Source organism: Sciurus carolinensis, chromosome 3 (genome assembly GCF_902686445.1).
Source record: "Sciurus carolinensis chromosome 3, mSciCar1.2, whole genome shotgun sequence".
In the NCBI taxonomy this organism is placed as follows: Eukaryota; Metazoa; Chordata; class Mammalia; order Rodentia; family Sciuridae; genus Sciurus; species Sciurus carolinensis.
Genome location: NC_062215.1, coordinates 33,426,166 through 33,443,134, shown reverse-complemented (window position 1 = coordinate 33,443,134; position 16,969 = coordinate 33,426,166). Strand labels below are relative to the sequence as shown.

Genomic DNA, 16,969 nt, shown 5'->3' with positions numbered 1-16,969 from the left:
ATATATGTGTGTATTCATATAAATACATAACTACATATACCTAATTTGTGGGAAACAAGCCATACTTAGTAGAAATTTATAATTCTACATAAATATATTAGAAAAGAAAAAAGTCTAAAGCATTAATTTTCTAGGCATTTATCTTAAAAAGAACAATGAAAAACAGAGAATTAAACCAAAAAGGAGAAAGGAAATAGATTATTGACAGACATACAACAAAGAGTATCAACAAAACTAAAAGCTGATTCCTTGAACTAATAAAATTTATCAACACTGTTGTGAATGATCAAGAAAAAAAAAGCAAAAAGTTATTGTCAGGAATAAAATGGCAACACATTATAAACTGTACAGACTGAAAAATAAACACCCAGTGACTCAGGAGGCTGCAGAAGGATCATGAGTTTAAGGACAGCTTTGGCAATTTAGGGAGACCCTGCCTCAAAATTTAAAATGAAAAGGGCTGGGGGTATGGCTCAGTGGGTACAGTGCTCCTGGGGTCAATCTTCAGTATGGGGGCTGAGGGGGTTGGGGAGGATTTTAAGGAAAGCTTTGTTCATAACTTTGAAAATTAAGGATAAAATAAATTCCTAGAAAATACAACCTATCAAAATGTCTAACAGAAGAAACACAATAGAGATTACAATTAGATCTTTATCTAGTAAAGAAATTGAATCCATAATTTAAAACTCTCCCACAAAAAAAGCCCAGGCCAAGGTGACTTTAACAATTACATCTAATATTTAAGAAAGAAACAACATTAATTTTATACAAACTATTCTAGAGACTATAATGAGAATAGGTCCTAACTCTCTTTATAAAGCATTACTTGGATACCAAAGTCCAACAAGAACATAAGGAATATGAAAGAAAAAAAGCAAGGAAATACAGTCTCAACGAGGGTCGGTGGTACTCAACTGAAATGCCAGGGATTGGGGAGATTAAGTCAGGAGATTCATAGGTTCCAGGCCACTGTGGGCAACTTAGCCACTGTCTCAAAATTAAAAAAAAAAAATTAGGGGTGTATGTAGCAAAGTGGTAGAATGTCCCTGGGTTCAACTTCTAGTATAGTAAAGAAAAAAAGGAAAAAAGAAAGAAAGGCTAATCTAATTAACATAGATGCAAAAATTCAAAAAAAATAGCTAACTAACTAGTCTATCATCAGTAAATTAAAATTTTGCAGAAATGCAATATTAGTTTAACATTAAAAAAAATCAATCTACATGACTTTAGGGTAGCAACATTTTCTTAAATCGTTAAACAGGACACAAAAAATTCTAACCTTAAAGGAAAGTTATTAATACTTTTACTACATTAAAATTAAAAACTCCTATTCACCTAATAAACCTTTCAGAGAGTAAATAAGTAAGTTACAGACTGGGATAATGGTGGCATAGGATAGCAGCAGAGAACTGTGCGGATAAGGTACTAGTTCTTAAGTCATTTGTTATGGAGCATGCTTTTTAATTACATATACATATGTTAGGTAGCAAATAGTCAATTATTTTTAAAAATGAAGACTGTAAGGATATGTAGACAAATCTTTTGAGAAGTTTTGTTATAAAAGAATAAAATGTAATGGATAGCAATGGAAGAAGGATGTTTCTTTTTTAATATAGAAGGAAGGATATTTTTGAATACTGATAGGAAAGATTCAATAAAACCTGGAGGAGTTAAAGATGCAGAAAAGGCAATAACCAAAAGACTTAGGTCTTTGACAAATGGGAAAGTGATGGAATTCAGGTGATATGTGGAGGGATCAGTATTTCATAGAACAAGAAAAGATTTAAATGCAGAAAAGCTTATAAAAGTTATCTTCTGGGGCTGGGGTTGTGGCTCAGTGGTAGATTGCTTGCCTAGCATGTGTGAGGAACTGGGTTCAATTATCAGCACCACATAAAAATGAATAAATAAAATAAAGGTATTGTGTTCATCTACAACTAAAAAAAATTTTAAAAGCTGTCTTGCAAGGAGAGAAATTTTTATTTGATAACTCTTATTTTTCTAGGAATTATGAGGCAAACTGCAGGACAGAAGGAGGAGAAGACATCAGGAGATCTAAACACGTATCAAATAGAAAATGCAGCATAGGATAGTGAATTTACTGGAGAAAATGACTATTGGGTTGAGGTTGTAGAGCATGATTTTCGTGACCCCATGGGATTTTTCTTTAGCAATGTTCAATTGTTTGCACGCACATAGAACATGGTTATTTGAATCATGGCTTCTGACTGTCTCATGGCTGCGTTGTGCTGGGAACTTCCTGAGCAAAAGTGCATTTAAGATGGCCCAGTTGCCATGGTGATGCAGGCCAGAAAAGGTTACATGTAAAGGCGTAAAGCTTTATCAGTCGAAATCTTGAGCTCAGGCATCAGAACTCCTGGATATAGAAAATTCTGGGCATAACAAGATGACCTCAATGTCTCACACATTTCACTGCAACTTCAAGTCTGTCTGCTTTTCTGAAACTTTCTCACAAATAACCTTTTGATGGCAAAACCTATATAATAAATGTGTTGAGCTAGCCCTGGGTGAGTCATCCTCCATGTGTGTCTGTCTTTTCTTCATCCCCATCGCTCCTTGCCAGTTTCTGAATTAACAGCCAAGTTACAGTCCTAGCACAAGCAGGATCAGAAAAAGCAGAGAGCTAGATTTGGGTAGGCAGACTGTATTGAAGGAAAGAAGCACAAAGGACTTGATGTGCATGACTATAATAAAGAATGGCAAAATCTAAGTTGGATAAATCTGGAAGTAAAAATAAAAGGATGCCAACAGAATGAAAGTCAATGAAGTTAAAAGTATTGTAATTGTATATTTGAACAAATTAAATTGGAGGATACAAAGTTGTGGTTGAGTGAGATGGAGGCATTAGTAACTTTCAGGTGGGGTATTTTCTGGTAATGACAATATCTTTGGAAAAAGGTAATATTTTAGTAGTATGAAAGAGTTGGGGCTAAGATGAACTTTGTTTACAGCGTTAAATTGCTCTTTCTTATGTGAGGGAAGGAAGTAAATCCGTGTTAAGTATAGATAAACAATTACATTTCTAAAGAGGCAAATTTAGGTTGATCTGTAACATGTAATACATAATAGTTGGCCAATATAAAAGGGGGAAATAAAGTCAGTTGGTTATACATGAATCCAACTCACCTGTATAACATCTCTTTCTCATAATTTTTAAAAGTTAATAATCACCTCCTTTTCTAGAAAGGTTTATATCCTTGTGGTTTAAATATATAATAATAAAAACAGCTGGGGGGAGTGGCATATACCTATAAACCCAAGAGGCTAAGGCAGAAGGACTCCAAACTTGAGGCCAGCTTGGGCAATGTTAGTGAGACATTATCTCAAAATAATAAATAAAAAGGGCCAGTAATGTAGCTCAGTGACAAACTGCCCCTGGGTTCAGTTCCCAGTACAGGGGTGGTGTTGGGTGGGGAACTAGGTTATATTTTATGTATTAAAACTATAAAGGATTTTTGTGGTGTTGTTTTGGCTTCTTGGGTTGGGGCTGGGGATCAAACCCAGAGCCTTCCACATGCTACGTAAGCACTCTACCACTGAGCTACATCCCCAGGCCCTAAACACTATAAAGTTTTAAGTGATCATTATAGTTTGCTTCTTGCCAAGTGGCAAAAGGCATTTGTTGAGTAACAAGTCATTACGAACAATGTCATTAAAAAGGGGAGACACTAAGATTTGGGGAATGCAAATTTTATACCTGCTTGCTTATCAAGAAATGTCTATACCCCAAATTCCTTTATTGTACTTTACATTGTAATTTTAAGTAACATTTTGACCTAATTGTAGAATTTAAAAGACAACCATCTATCCTTCTGAAGAGAAAAAATGCATTTTTACTTGCATAACAAGACAGCCTTTGTTGTCATTCCTTTCCTTCCCTCAACCTTCCATAATCTGTTGCTACCACTCCCTGGGATACCGAACCCCTATTTCTTTTGGCAACTCTGAGTGCTATTTCAACTTCAAATACCAGGGGCAGTGGCTCATGCCTGTAATCCTAGAGACTGATGCAGGAAGATAGAAAGTTTGAGGCCAGCCTGAGCAATTCAGTGAAACCTTCATCAACTTATAGAGACCCTGTCTTGAAATAAAAATGTAAAAAAGGGATGGGGCTGTACCTCAGCACCACATATAAATAAATGCCCCTGGGTTCAATCCCCAGTGCTATAAATAAATAAATAAATATTTTAAATATAAAAATATTAATTTTAAATAATTGTAGTTGGTGCAGGGTTTCTGGTCTACAAATTGGTGCAACCACTCTGGAAAGCAATATGGTGATTCCTTAAAAAGCTAGGAATGGAACCACCACTTGACTCAGTTGTCCTACTCCTTGGTATAAATCCAAAGGAGTTAAAAATCAGCACACTGAGTGTTGCAGCCACAATTCACAATAGCTAAGCTATGGAGCCAAACTAGATGCCCTTCAACAGGTAAATGGATAAAGAAAATGTGGTATATATTACATAATGGACTATTATTTAGCCAAAAGAAGAATGAAATTATGGCATTTGCTGGTAAATGGATGGAACTGGAGACTACCATGTTAAGTGTAATAAGCCAAACCTAGGAAACCAAAGGCTGAACATTCTCTCTGATATGCAGATGCTAACACATAATGGGGGTGGGTAGGGAGGAAGTACTTTGGATTAGACAAAGGGGAATGAAGGGAAGGGATGTGGGATGGGAATAGTAAAGACAGAGAACGAATCAGACATTACTTTCCTATGTTCATATATGAATACACAACCAGTGTAACTCCACATCATGTACAACCACAAGAATGGGAAGTTAGGGCTGGGGTTGTGGCTCACTGGTAGAGCACTTACTAGCACGTGCGAGGCACTGGGTTCAACCCTCAGCACCACAAATAAATAATTAAATAAATAAAATTTTAAAAAAAGAATGGGAAGTTATACTCCATATATGTATATCAAAATACATTCTACTGTCATGTATAACTAAAAAGAACAAATTTGAAAACTTTTTTAAATGTGGCATATATACACAAGGAGTATTACTCAACCATAAAGAAGAATGACTTTATTTAAAAAATAACATTCACTGGTAAATGAATGGATCTGGAGATTATGAATAGGAAAGACAGTGGAATGAATCTGACACAACTTTCCTGTGTACTTATATAAATACATGACAGCGAATTTTACCATTGTGTACATCCACAAGACTGGGGTCCTAATTAGAATAAAAATATCCCGTGCCTGTATAATTATATCAAAATGGATTCTACTGTCATGTACAAAAAAAACATATAAAAAATTTTAAATAACACTCAATATGTCACTGAATCAAATGCAAAGCTTTAAATACTGAAGTTATTGAAAATTTCATTCACTTTCTTTGCATGACTTGGAAAGATTTCCAAATCTATGGATGCTGTAATAAAGTGGGAAAAAAAAGATTCAAAAATAAACTCCAACCATCTAGCTCTTCTTTGAGTCTCATAGTTTGTGTAGATCCCAAGAACATGAACATAAATTTGTATGCTTTTTTTTCTGTTCATCTGTTATCAGTTTATGTCAACAGATTAAATTATCAAACCTTCAGAGCATTAAGGGGAAGTTCCCTTCATCCTAACAAGTCAAGCAGAGAATATAAAGTAGTATTTGGAGACCAACAGGAGATGGCACAAAAACAGATACAGTTTCAAAATATGAGAGAAAAATAACCAATTTTTCTTTACCAGGTAAATTAGATGGTACAGGAATCCCTGTGTGTGTGTTTTTTTTCCTCTCTTTAGGGTTTTCAGTGTGGAAAAGTAAAAAGTATGTTCTGTTATTCTTGTAACAGGATTCTCTGTTGATTAACAACTATCTAAAGGCACTTCAAGAAGGGATAATACTACAGATTTGTTTTTCCACATTTTTTATTGGTACATTATAGTTATACATAATGATGGGATTTGTTGTTATATATTAGTACATGCACGCAATGTAACAATATAATTGCCAGTATTTCCCTTTCCCTTTCCTCTCCCTCCCCCTGGTCCCTTTCTTCTAGTCTACTGATCTTTGTTTTTCATGCAATCATCCATTCAACTTTCTTTTCCTTTTCCCACTCTAGATTCCACATATGGAAGAAAATATATGACCCTTTACTTTCTGAGTTTGGCTTATTTCTCTTAACATAATATTCTTTAGTTCCATCCATTTTTCCTGCAAATGACATAATTTCATTTTTCTTTATGGTTAAATAAAACTCCATTGTCCATATATACCACATTTTCTTTATCTATCCATCTACTGACAGACACCTAGGCCAGTTCCATAGTTTGGCTATTGTGACTTGTGCTACAATAAACATGGATGTATGCACGTATCACATGGTGGTTCCAGATCTAGTCTTTTGAGGAACCTCCATACTGATTTTCCATAGTGGTTGTACTAATTTACAATCCCACCAACAGTGTAAAAGTGTTCCTTTTCTTCCACAACCCCTCCAGCATTTATTGTTGGTGCTATTGTTTTGGTACTGGGAATTGAACCTAGGGATACTCAACCACTGAGCTACATTCTCAGCCATTTTATAAATTTTATTTAAAGACAGGATCATGTTGAGTTGCTTAGGGCCTAAGTTGTTGAGCTGGCTTTGAACTCGCAATCCTCCTGCCTCAGTCTCCCAAGGCACTGGGATTACAGGCATGTGGCACCGTGCCCGGCTTATTGTTTGTATTCTTGATAACTGCCACTTTGACTGTTGTGAGATGGAGTCTCAGTGTAGTTTTGATTTGCACTTTCCTAATTTCTGACATTGAACATTTTTTTCATATATTGTTGGCCATCTGTATTTCTTCTTTTCAGAAGTGTCTGTTTAATTCATTGCCCATTTTTTTTGTGTTAAGTTTTTAAAATTCTTTATGTAGTCTAGATATTAATTCTCTGTCAGAAGAGTAGCTACCAAAGATTTTCTCCCATTCTGTAAGTTCTCTCTTCACATTAATTCTTCCTGTTGCTGTTCAGAAGCATTTTGATACCATCCTATTTATTAACTCTTGTCATTATTTCCTGAGCTTTAGGGGTCCTATTGAGAAAGTCACTGCCTGTGCCTACATGCTGGAGGTTGACCTTTTTTTTCTAGAAGTTGCATAGTTTCCCTTCTAATTCCTAGGTCTTTGATTCATTTTGAGTTAATTTTGTGCAGGGTGAGAGATAAGGGTCTAGTCTCATTCTGCTGCATATGGATAACCAGTTTTCCCAGCACCATTTGTTAAAAAGGATGTCTTTTCACCAATGTGTACTTTTGGCACCTTTGTGAAGTATCAGACGACTGTAGATGTGTGGGGTTTTCTGTGTCTTCCTATTCTGTACCATTGGTCTATATGTCTGTTTTTATGCTGGTACCATGCAGTTCTGTTACTATATCTCTGTATTATAATTTGAAGTCAGGTATTGTGATGCCTCCAGCATTGCTTTTTTGGCTTAGAATTGCTTTGGCTATTCTGGATCTTTTATTCTACCAAATGAATTTTATGCCATTTTTCTAATTCTCTGAAAAACGTCACTGGTATTTTGATGGACAGTGCATTGAATATGTATACTGCTTTAGGCAGCATGGCCATTTTAACATTAATTCTGCCTATCCATGAACATGGGAGGTCGTTCCATTTTCTTATGTCTTCTTCAATTTCTTTCTTCAATGTTCTATAGTTTTCATTATGGATGTCTTTCACCACCTTGGTTAGATTTATTCCTAGGTATTTTATTAAGGGCATTGTGAATGGAATTGTTTTCCTGATTTATATCTCAGCAGATTCATTGTTGGTATATAGGAAAGTTATTGGTTTCTGTATGTTAATTTTGTAACCTGCTACTTTGTTGAATTTATTCGCAATAGCAGTCTTTTTGTGGAGCTTTTTGGATCTTCTAAGATCATGTCATCTGCAAACAGTGATAATTTGACTTGTTCCTTTGCTATTTTTATCCTTTTTATTTCCTTCTCTTGTCTAAATGCTCTGGTAATAATTTCTAGTACTATATTAAATAGGAGTGGTAAAAGAAGAAAGACATCCTTGTCTTGTTCCATAATTCTATTTATGTGATAAACAGTGCATATTTTAGATGCCTCTGGGATAAAATCAACTTGATTATGATGTACAATCTTCTTAATACATTGTTGAATATGATTTGCTATTATTTTATTAGGAACTTTAGGGTTTTTTTGATACTGGGATTGAACCCAAGGATACTTTACTACCAAGCTACATTCCTAATTCTTTTTAGAATTCTTTTGAGACAGGGTCTCACTAAATTGCTTAGGGCCTCACTAATGTGCAGAGACTGGCCTTGAACTTGTGTTCCTCCTGAATCAGCCTCCCAAGTTGCTGGGTTACAGGAGTGCACCATCATGCCTGACTTATTAAGGATTTTTGTATCTAAGTTTATCAGGGATATTGGTCTATAGTTTTCTTTCCTTGATGTGTCCTTATCTGGTTTTAATATGAGTATGATATTGGTTTCATAGAATGGATTTGGAAATGTTCCACCCCTTTTTATTTCATGGAATAACTTGAGGAGCAAAAGGATATAGTTCTTCTGTAAAGCTCTGGTAGAATTCAGAGATTCCATCTGGTCATGGTTTTTCTTTGTTGAAAGGATTTTATTACTGCTTCTATCTCATTGCTAGTTATTGGTATGTTTAGGTTTTCTATGTCCTCTTTATTCAATTTTGGTAGGTTGTATGTTTGTGTCTATAAATCTATCTATTTCTTCTAGGTTTTCCAATAATTTGAAATATAAGTTTTCAAAATAGTCCCTAATGCTCCACTTGATTTTTGTGATATCTGTGTTAATTTCTCCTTTTTCATCAATAATTCTATAATTGGGCCTTCTTTTTCTTTTGGTTAGTTTGGCTAAGGACTTTTCAATTTTTGTTTATCTTTTCAAAGAATCAACTCTTCCTTTCACTGATCTTTTGTATTGCTTTTATTCACAATTTCATTGATTTTGGCTCTGGTCTTAATTATTACCATCCTTCTACTGGTTTTAGAATTGGTTTTGTTCTTTTTCAAGGGTTTTAAGATACATCATTAGGCTATTTGGGATATTTGATTTTCTTATGTACACACTCATAGCTATAAACTTTTCTCTTCATAGTGTTCTAGAGGTTCTAGTATGTTGTATCACTCCTCTCATTTGACTTTAAGAATTTTTTAATTTTCCCCAATTTCTTCTATAACCTATTCATCATTCATAAATGTATCATTCAATCTCCATGTTTTTATATAGTTTCTGTAGGGTTTTTATGTTTATTTCTACTTTCATTCTATTATGATCTAATAAGATGCAAGGAATTTATCTTTTATTTTAAAAATATATTTATTTTGGTATTGGGGATTGAACTCCAGGGGCACTTTATCACTGAGCTACATCTATAGCTCTTCTTTTTTCTTTTCTATTTTTTTTCTTTCTTTTTTTTTTTTTTTTTTTTTTTTGAGACAGGGTCTCATTAAGTTGCCAAGGTTAGCCCTGAACTTGTGATTATCCTGCCTCAGCCTCCCAAGTCACTGGGATTACAGGCAAGTGCCATTGCACCTGGTGCAAAGAATCTAATTTTTAAAATATTTTTAGTATTTGCTAAGAGTTGCTTTGTGGCCTAAAACAAGGTCGGTTTTGGAGAAGTTTCCATAAGCTGCTGAGAAGAAAGTATATTCCACACTTGTTGGATGAAATATTCTATAGATATCTTTTAAGCCCATTTAATTTATAATATGTTTCAGGTTAAAAGAGTCTTTACTGAGTTTATGTCTGGATGACCTATCTATAGGTGACATGTGTGTTAAAATCACCCAGAATTATTGTACTGGGGTCTACCTGAGGCTTTAATTTAAGTAGTGTGTATTTTATGTAATTAGTTGCACCCATGTTTGGGGCATATGTATTTACTATTGTTAAAACTTCTTGTTGGGCTGGGATTATAGCTCAGTGGTAGAGCACTTGCCTAGTACGGGTGAGGCACTGGAGTCAATCCTCAGCACAACATAAAAAGTTAATAAAAAATAAATGTTAAATTTTTCAAAAACCCTTCTTGTTGGGTTGTTCCCTTTACTAGTAATGAAGTAAACTTTGTCTAATTAATTTTGGTATTAAGTCTGTTTTGTCAGATATGAGAGTAGCTACTCCTGCTGGTTTGGGGACTCCATTCACATGGTATACTAATTTCCATCCTTTCACTTTCAGACTGTGAATATCTTTGCCTATAAAGTTGAGTCTTTTGCAAACAACATATATTCGGGTCTTATTTTTTAATCCTTGCCAGTCTATGTCTTTTGATTGGAGAGTTGAGACCATTTTCATTCATATTATTATAGAGAGATTTTACTAATTCTTTCTCATTTATGGGCTCTCAGAGGTTTTTTATTTCTTCTGTGTGAAGAATTTCCTTAAGTTCTGTAGTGCCAGCTTACGAGTCATTCTTTAGTGTCTGCTTATTTTGAAAGGATTTATTTCTTATCCAATTTTGAAGGATAACTTTGCTGGAAATAGTGATCTTGGATGACAGTTATTTTCTTTCATGACTTGAAACACATCATTCCAAGTCCTCCTGGATATGAGAGTTTATGCTAAGAAATCAGAATTACTTCTGATTGACTTGCTTCTAAATGTGACCTGACACTTTTCTCTTGAGGCTTCTAAAATTCTACCTTTGTTCTATATGGTATATATTATGTAGAAAGATTCTTTTTTTATCTTGTTCATTTTGGGTTCTGAATGCCTCCTGTAGTTGGATGTCTAACTCATTCTCAAGGTTTGGAAAATTTTCTGTTTCTATTTTTCTGAAAATATTATTCATTTCATTAGCCTGCATCTCACAACCCTTAATTGCAATGATTCTTTAATTTGGTCTTGATGTTGCCCCAGAGTTCTTGTGTACACTAATCACTGTTTTTTTTTTTGTTTTCTTTTTTGTAGTTGCAGATAAACAGAATGCCTTTATTTTATTTGTTTATTTTTATGTGGTGCTGATGATTGAACCCAGTACCTCACACATGCTAGGCAAGTGCTCTGCCACTGAGCCCCAGTCCCAGCCCATCAATGTTTCTTATTTTTTCTTTAATACTCTATGCTCAAGGCTGAACACTTTGTCTTCTAGCTCTGAGATTCTATCTTCAGCATAGTCTACTACTACTCTATTATACAGACTTTTAACTGAACATTTTATGTGAGCTATTGTCTTTCATTTCTAGGACTTCTCTTTTTTTTTATTATCTTTAACTCCTTATTACATTTCTCATTCATATCTGTCCTGACTTAAGTCATTCAGTTGTTTATCTATGTTCTCTTATTCCTACATCATTTTTATAATTATTCTTTCAAATTCTTTGTCTGGTATTCATCCACTTCAATATCTTTGGGGTCACTTATTGATGAATTATGAACATTAGGAAGTATTCTGTTACCTTGCTTTTTCACATTTCTTTTATTCCTGTGTTGGGTTTTGTGTATCAGTTGGGATGGGTTTCTCTTCCATTCTGTCTGGGCCTTTTTAGGGCACAGTCTTCCCTTGCCAAAGTGTTCTAAGAGTAATCTCTCTAGAAAGACTCCCTTGTGGGTATGGTATCTATAGGCTTTTGTGTTAATTCTTTGTGTTTTTCCTGTAGCATTGGATGTCCACGAGTGAGACTTGAAGGCCCACCCTAACCATTCCTACTTGGGACCTGGTTGTTAATTTGGGTTTTTGTCTCTTCTATTCTTTGTATTAAAGTATAGCTGAAGTTTGAGTGTCACTAATTTGTGTGTGGAGCAAAGTATGCTGTCTTTAGGATGAGTTTAGTTCAGCAGAAGAGTCTTTACACTCTGAAACTGTAGTGTCCTTGTAGGTTCCTAGCACCTCACAGAATAGGGGAAAACAAACAACACCAATAGCTCATGCAAATAATAAACAGCATTAAAATAAATACCCAGTTCCTACTATGACATCTACAACACTAATCACTACAAAAACAGGAATGATGCTGTAATTGCCAACAGCAAAAACAATAAATAAGCATGAAGGAGGTCTAGCATTAAAGCAAACAGCAGGTGTCAACTATTTCATCTACAACAGTAATAACTGCAACAACATGAGTGGTGGAAGCAGGAATTATATAAACCAATTAGTTCTAAAAGATGGTAAAAATACAATTCATTAAGACAAAAGATTATATAATAGGAAGATAGAAGAGAGTGTAGAACGGTCAATATATGAACAAAGAATGTAGAAGAGATGTAACAAGAGAATTTGACTTTTAGCAGAAGAGAAGCAAAAACAAAACTAAATAAACTGAAAGTCCTAACCCTGAAAAGACAGGCAAGAAAAAATAATTACATTTAAAAAAATGTTAAAAGTGAGAAAAAAAGAAGCATGTATATATGACCATGAAGCAATCAGCACAGCAACATACCAAAACAAAAGCAAAAGATTCTTAAAGAAAAATGAAGGGTTGAAGTTGTGGCTCAGTGGTACAGCGCTTGCCTAGCACATGTGAGGCCCTGGGTTTGATTCTCAGCACCACATAAATAAATAAATAAATAAACAAATAATATAAAGGTATTGTGTCCACATTCGACAAAAAATTTTTTTTAAATTAAAGATTTGTCTCCACTGATGTGGAGCTAAAAGAGCTGTAATACAAATGGACCCTCCCCACTGTGATCCTAACAGTGGAAAATCCTGTTTCACTACAATTTGCAATTGGCATCTGAAGTCGGGGACAGTCCTGTGGGACTGTAGGATCTTAAGTCCCTAAACCTGTAGGATCTGCACTAAATCTGGTTAATGTTAGAATTGTAGGTATAACCAGTTAGTGTCTGAGAAGAATTGGAGAACTGTTTGTGTGGGAAAAGCCTCACAAACTGGAATCAGTAAAAGTACATACACATAAGCACCCCTCCCCACAACCCCTACTAAGACCCAATTCTCAAAAGTTTCTCTTTGCTTCTGCCTGCTGTTTTATAGATTAACTGCATACTAAAGTTAACCAAGAATAAACAAAACCCTCCTTTCTGAATATTTCCTAGTCCAAAGTTATGGAAAAAGGTCACACCTGGAAAGGTGCTTGCCAGTGCACTGACCACAACAAAAACTAAACACAAGCCATGCAAATACACTCAGAAATTTTTATAATTTTTCTTTTAATATGCTGCACTGAAATGCTCACCAATCTATTTGAACAAGATAAGAAATACTTATCCCACACTTCAGAAGAGGCTATTTTTCTTTCTTTTTTAAAAAAATTTTATTTTGAGACAGGGTCTAAGTTGCCAAGCTGGCCTCCAACTTCTGGTCCTCCTGCCTCAGCCTTCAGTCATTGGGATTACAAGTGTGTGCCACCATACCTGGTAAAAAGAGGCTACTCTTCAAAACAACTGAGGCACCCACTTGTCTGGGACTCATATATTTTCCCTTGGAAAAATCATCTAAAAAGATTCTTGATTAGGCAAGAGTCAACCATCTTCCAACAATACTAGCTTGTTGCTAATACAGCTCTTTATTTCTGTTACTCTCCTGATTCACTGACTCTGGGGACAGAAGCAAACTGAACCTCCTATGGATTCAGCAGAAGTGAAATACTGAGAGTAAAGGAGGTAAAAGATCCTACTCTTTCCCTAACTTTACAATTGATCTTACTATTTCAATAAAAATTCTTTTAACTCTCTTCTTAATATATTCCATTTGATTAACAACATATATATTTCTTCATGAGATAACACTATAGAAACTTAAAATTAACAAAAAGTAAAGGGAAGAATTAAAATACATTTCTCCCATCTTTTATTTCTCTACTGTCTTCAGTGGTAAGACTGTTAAAGCAGATGGCAAAAGACCCCCAAGTACCTTAACGAAGCACATCTGGCTCATGTTGCCTGCCTTCAATCCATACTTCCCATATACCCTTTGCTCCAGTCATATGCAACTACTTACAGAGTGAAGGTAGCCATTATTATGAGTTATGTTGTTTTATGTTAATATAACCTCACAGATGCTATTTCCTCATCTGGAACCTCCCTTCTTTTCTTCTTCAGTTAGTTAACACTTACCTGGCCCTAAAAGCTCAGTTAAAAAATTACCTTCTTCAAGAAGCCTCCTTTGACTCCTTTTCTTTCACTTCTATAACTTTCATAGCATCCTTTTCATTTATATGTATTGATTTACACATATATTTTCACTATTCTGCAAGATCCTTGAGATAAGGACATATCATCTTTAACTTTCTTCCCCACTTCAGCTTTTACAACAGCATAGGATCTCAATAATGATTGTTGAGCATTTTTGAAAATATTTCAAATTCAAGTAAAAGTCACAATAATACTATCAGATTTCACGTTATGACTACTTATAGATCTCTGGCACATTATTACTTTTTCCCCCCAGTACTGAGAATTGAACCCAGGGCCTTACGCATACTACGCAAGCACTTTTATTACTCAGCTATATCCCCAGTCCTTTTTGTTTTCTTTTTTAAATCCCCAGCCCTTTTTTGGTACCAGGGACTGAACCCAGGAGCACGTAATCATTGAGCTACATCTCCAGCCCTTTTTACCTTTTGAGACAGGACCTCGCTAAGTTGCTGAGACTGGCTTTGAACTTACCATACTCCTGCCTCAGTTTCCTGAGCTGCTGGGATTACAGGTGTGTGCACTGTGCCTGGACCCCCAGCACTTTTTTTTTTTTTTTTTTTTTTTTTTGAGACAGAATCTGGCTAAGTTGCTCAGCATAGCCTTGAATTTGCAATCTTCCTGCCTCAGCCTTCCCAACAGCCAGTATTAGATACAGCCATGGTGCACAGCTGCTATTCCCTAATGACTACATTACTGAATGTCCTCAGTAATGCTGCATTTTATTTGAGAAAGATTAGATCATTTTTTAAATAATGGGGATGGAGAGACCCTAGATAATACTATGCTTTACTCTGGCTTTCACAAGTAAGAAATAAACATACTATCTGAGTTACTCATTTTATTATTCAGGTCTCAATTACAAATGCAGATTCATCTATTTCCTCTCAGTGCTCAATAAAATTTGAACTCAGAAGCTAGGAGTAGGCCAAGAGGAGGAGTGGTGTGTTTATGTATGAGTGGCAGAGCAATTTATTAAAATTTTGATTTTTGTTCTCCATTCATTTTTTCCCTTTTCATTCCCTAAAGAGGTATCAAGTCTTTGGGCTCCATTATTTATAAACCACCTGAGTTACTGAGTGAAAAGCAGAAGTTATTTTTGGATACTCTGCCTTCTAACTTTGACTATCAGAAAGTCTAAGATAAAAGCAAAGCCTTTGAGAACTGTAAGGAATATTGGGAAAGAGTCTCCTAAACCAAACTTCCTAGATTGGAAAGTGTTCAGCAATACCAAGGACAACAGTAACATAAATCCTGCTCCTTGGCTATGATCCTCAAGAGGCAAGATCTCAGAGGAAAATGGCTACATGGAACACCTGGGAAGCTTGACTTAAGGTACTCAAAACCAGCTCAGACTCTCATGCACAAGCTTGACCAAGAAGTCATAATGGTATCTGACTTTAAGGAAATATGTGAATTTGTTCAAAAAGGATTCTAGTTATGGCCACAATAAACTAGAGATAGGTGGAACCATCTTCCTATTTGTTTTCTTTTTAAAAATTTTTATATTCTTGCATTACTTTTGGGTTGGAGAGGACAAAGTAAGGAAAGGAAGGAAAACACATTCTTTTCCACTTTTGTGTGCATGTGTATGCAGTACTGAGCATTCTACCAGGGGCATTCTACCTCTAAGCTACATCCCTTGTCCTTTTCATTTCGAGACAGGGTCTCACTAAATTGCTGAGGCTGTCCTTGAACTTGCAATCCTCCTTCATCAGCCTCTGGAGTCCCTGGGATTATGAGTATGTGCCACTGTGCCTGGCGTAAGTCTCCATTTCATAAAGTTGGATAATTCAGTGAGATTTAATTTATAAGAAATAATTTTAGCCTTTCCTGCAGTGATGACCTCCCCATGACAACATGCCTGTGAGTTCCTTGGTCCAGGTTTGGGAGGAGATCTAGCTCTTCTGTCCCCACGCTCCCCTCAAGCTGATTTTGGATCATAGAGGGTGCTCATTAACCCCTCTGCACTTCTTAGGACCTTAACTGCTGGGACCGCAGCGGCCCACGGGTCACCCGCATAGACTGGAGCAGAGAGGAGATAAGATGGCGGCCCAGCTACGCAGACGCCAGGGGCAGCGAGGGGCAAGTTCTCCCTGCTTGCAAAAGATCTCCTTCAACCCTCTCCAGAAGAGGAGAAGAGGAAACACAAGAAGCAGCGCCTGGTGCACAGCCCCAATTCCCATGTCATGGATGTGAAATGCCCAGGATGCTATAAAATCACGACATATTTTAGCCACGCACAAACAGTAGTTTTGTGTGTTGGCTGTTTAACTGTCCTCTGCCAGCCTACGGGAGGAAAAGCGAGACTTACAGAAGGATGTTCCTTCAGGAGGAAGCAGCACTAAAAGCAGCCTGAATCAAGATAAGTGGGAAAACATCCCAATAAACACATTTTGGATATTAAAAAAAGAAAAAAAATTATATTTTTTTCTTATATAAATAGTGATGTTATCCAACTAAACATGACAACAGGATTTATGTTTTCAATTTTTTTGTGGGGGGGTGGGGTGTGGGTTGGGTTTACCAGGGATTGAACTCAGGGGCACTGACCACTGAGTCACTCCCAGCCCTATTTGTATTTTATTTAGAAATAGGGTCTCACTGAGTTGCTTAGTGCCTTGCTGTTGCTGAGGCTGACTTTGAATTCTCTATTCTCCTGTCTCAGCCTCCTGAGCTGCTGGGATTACAGGCATGTGCCACTGCACCCAGCTGTTTTTAATTATTCTAATAAACATTTTTCATTGTTTACCATTTGCTCTTTTTCCCCTTTTTTTCTTTTCTTTTCTTTCTTTCTTTCTTTTTTTTTTTTTTTTTTTTTTGGTGCTTTGCAA

General features: G+C 35.8%; 2 protein-coding genes across 3 annotated transcripts in view; one reads left to right on the top strand and one right to left on the bottom strand.

The window, feature by feature from the left end:
- Window positions 1-16,969, bottom strand: part of Ppm1e (protein phosphatase, Mg2+/Mn2+ dependent 1E) — a 168,056-nt gene that overhangs the window by 82,073 nt on the left and 69,014 nt on the right. The window lies entirely within an intron of this gene.
- Window positions 15,403-16,538, top strand: LOC124981085 (40S ribosomal protein S27-like). The gene is made up of 2 exons (XM_047547261.1): window positions 15,403-15,525; window positions 16,202-16,538. Exons 1-2 carry the CDS (start codon window positions 15,403-15,405, stop codon window positions 16,481-16,483), a joined length of 405 nt encoding a protein of 134 aa, XP_047403217.1. The 3' UTR covers window positions 16,484-16,538.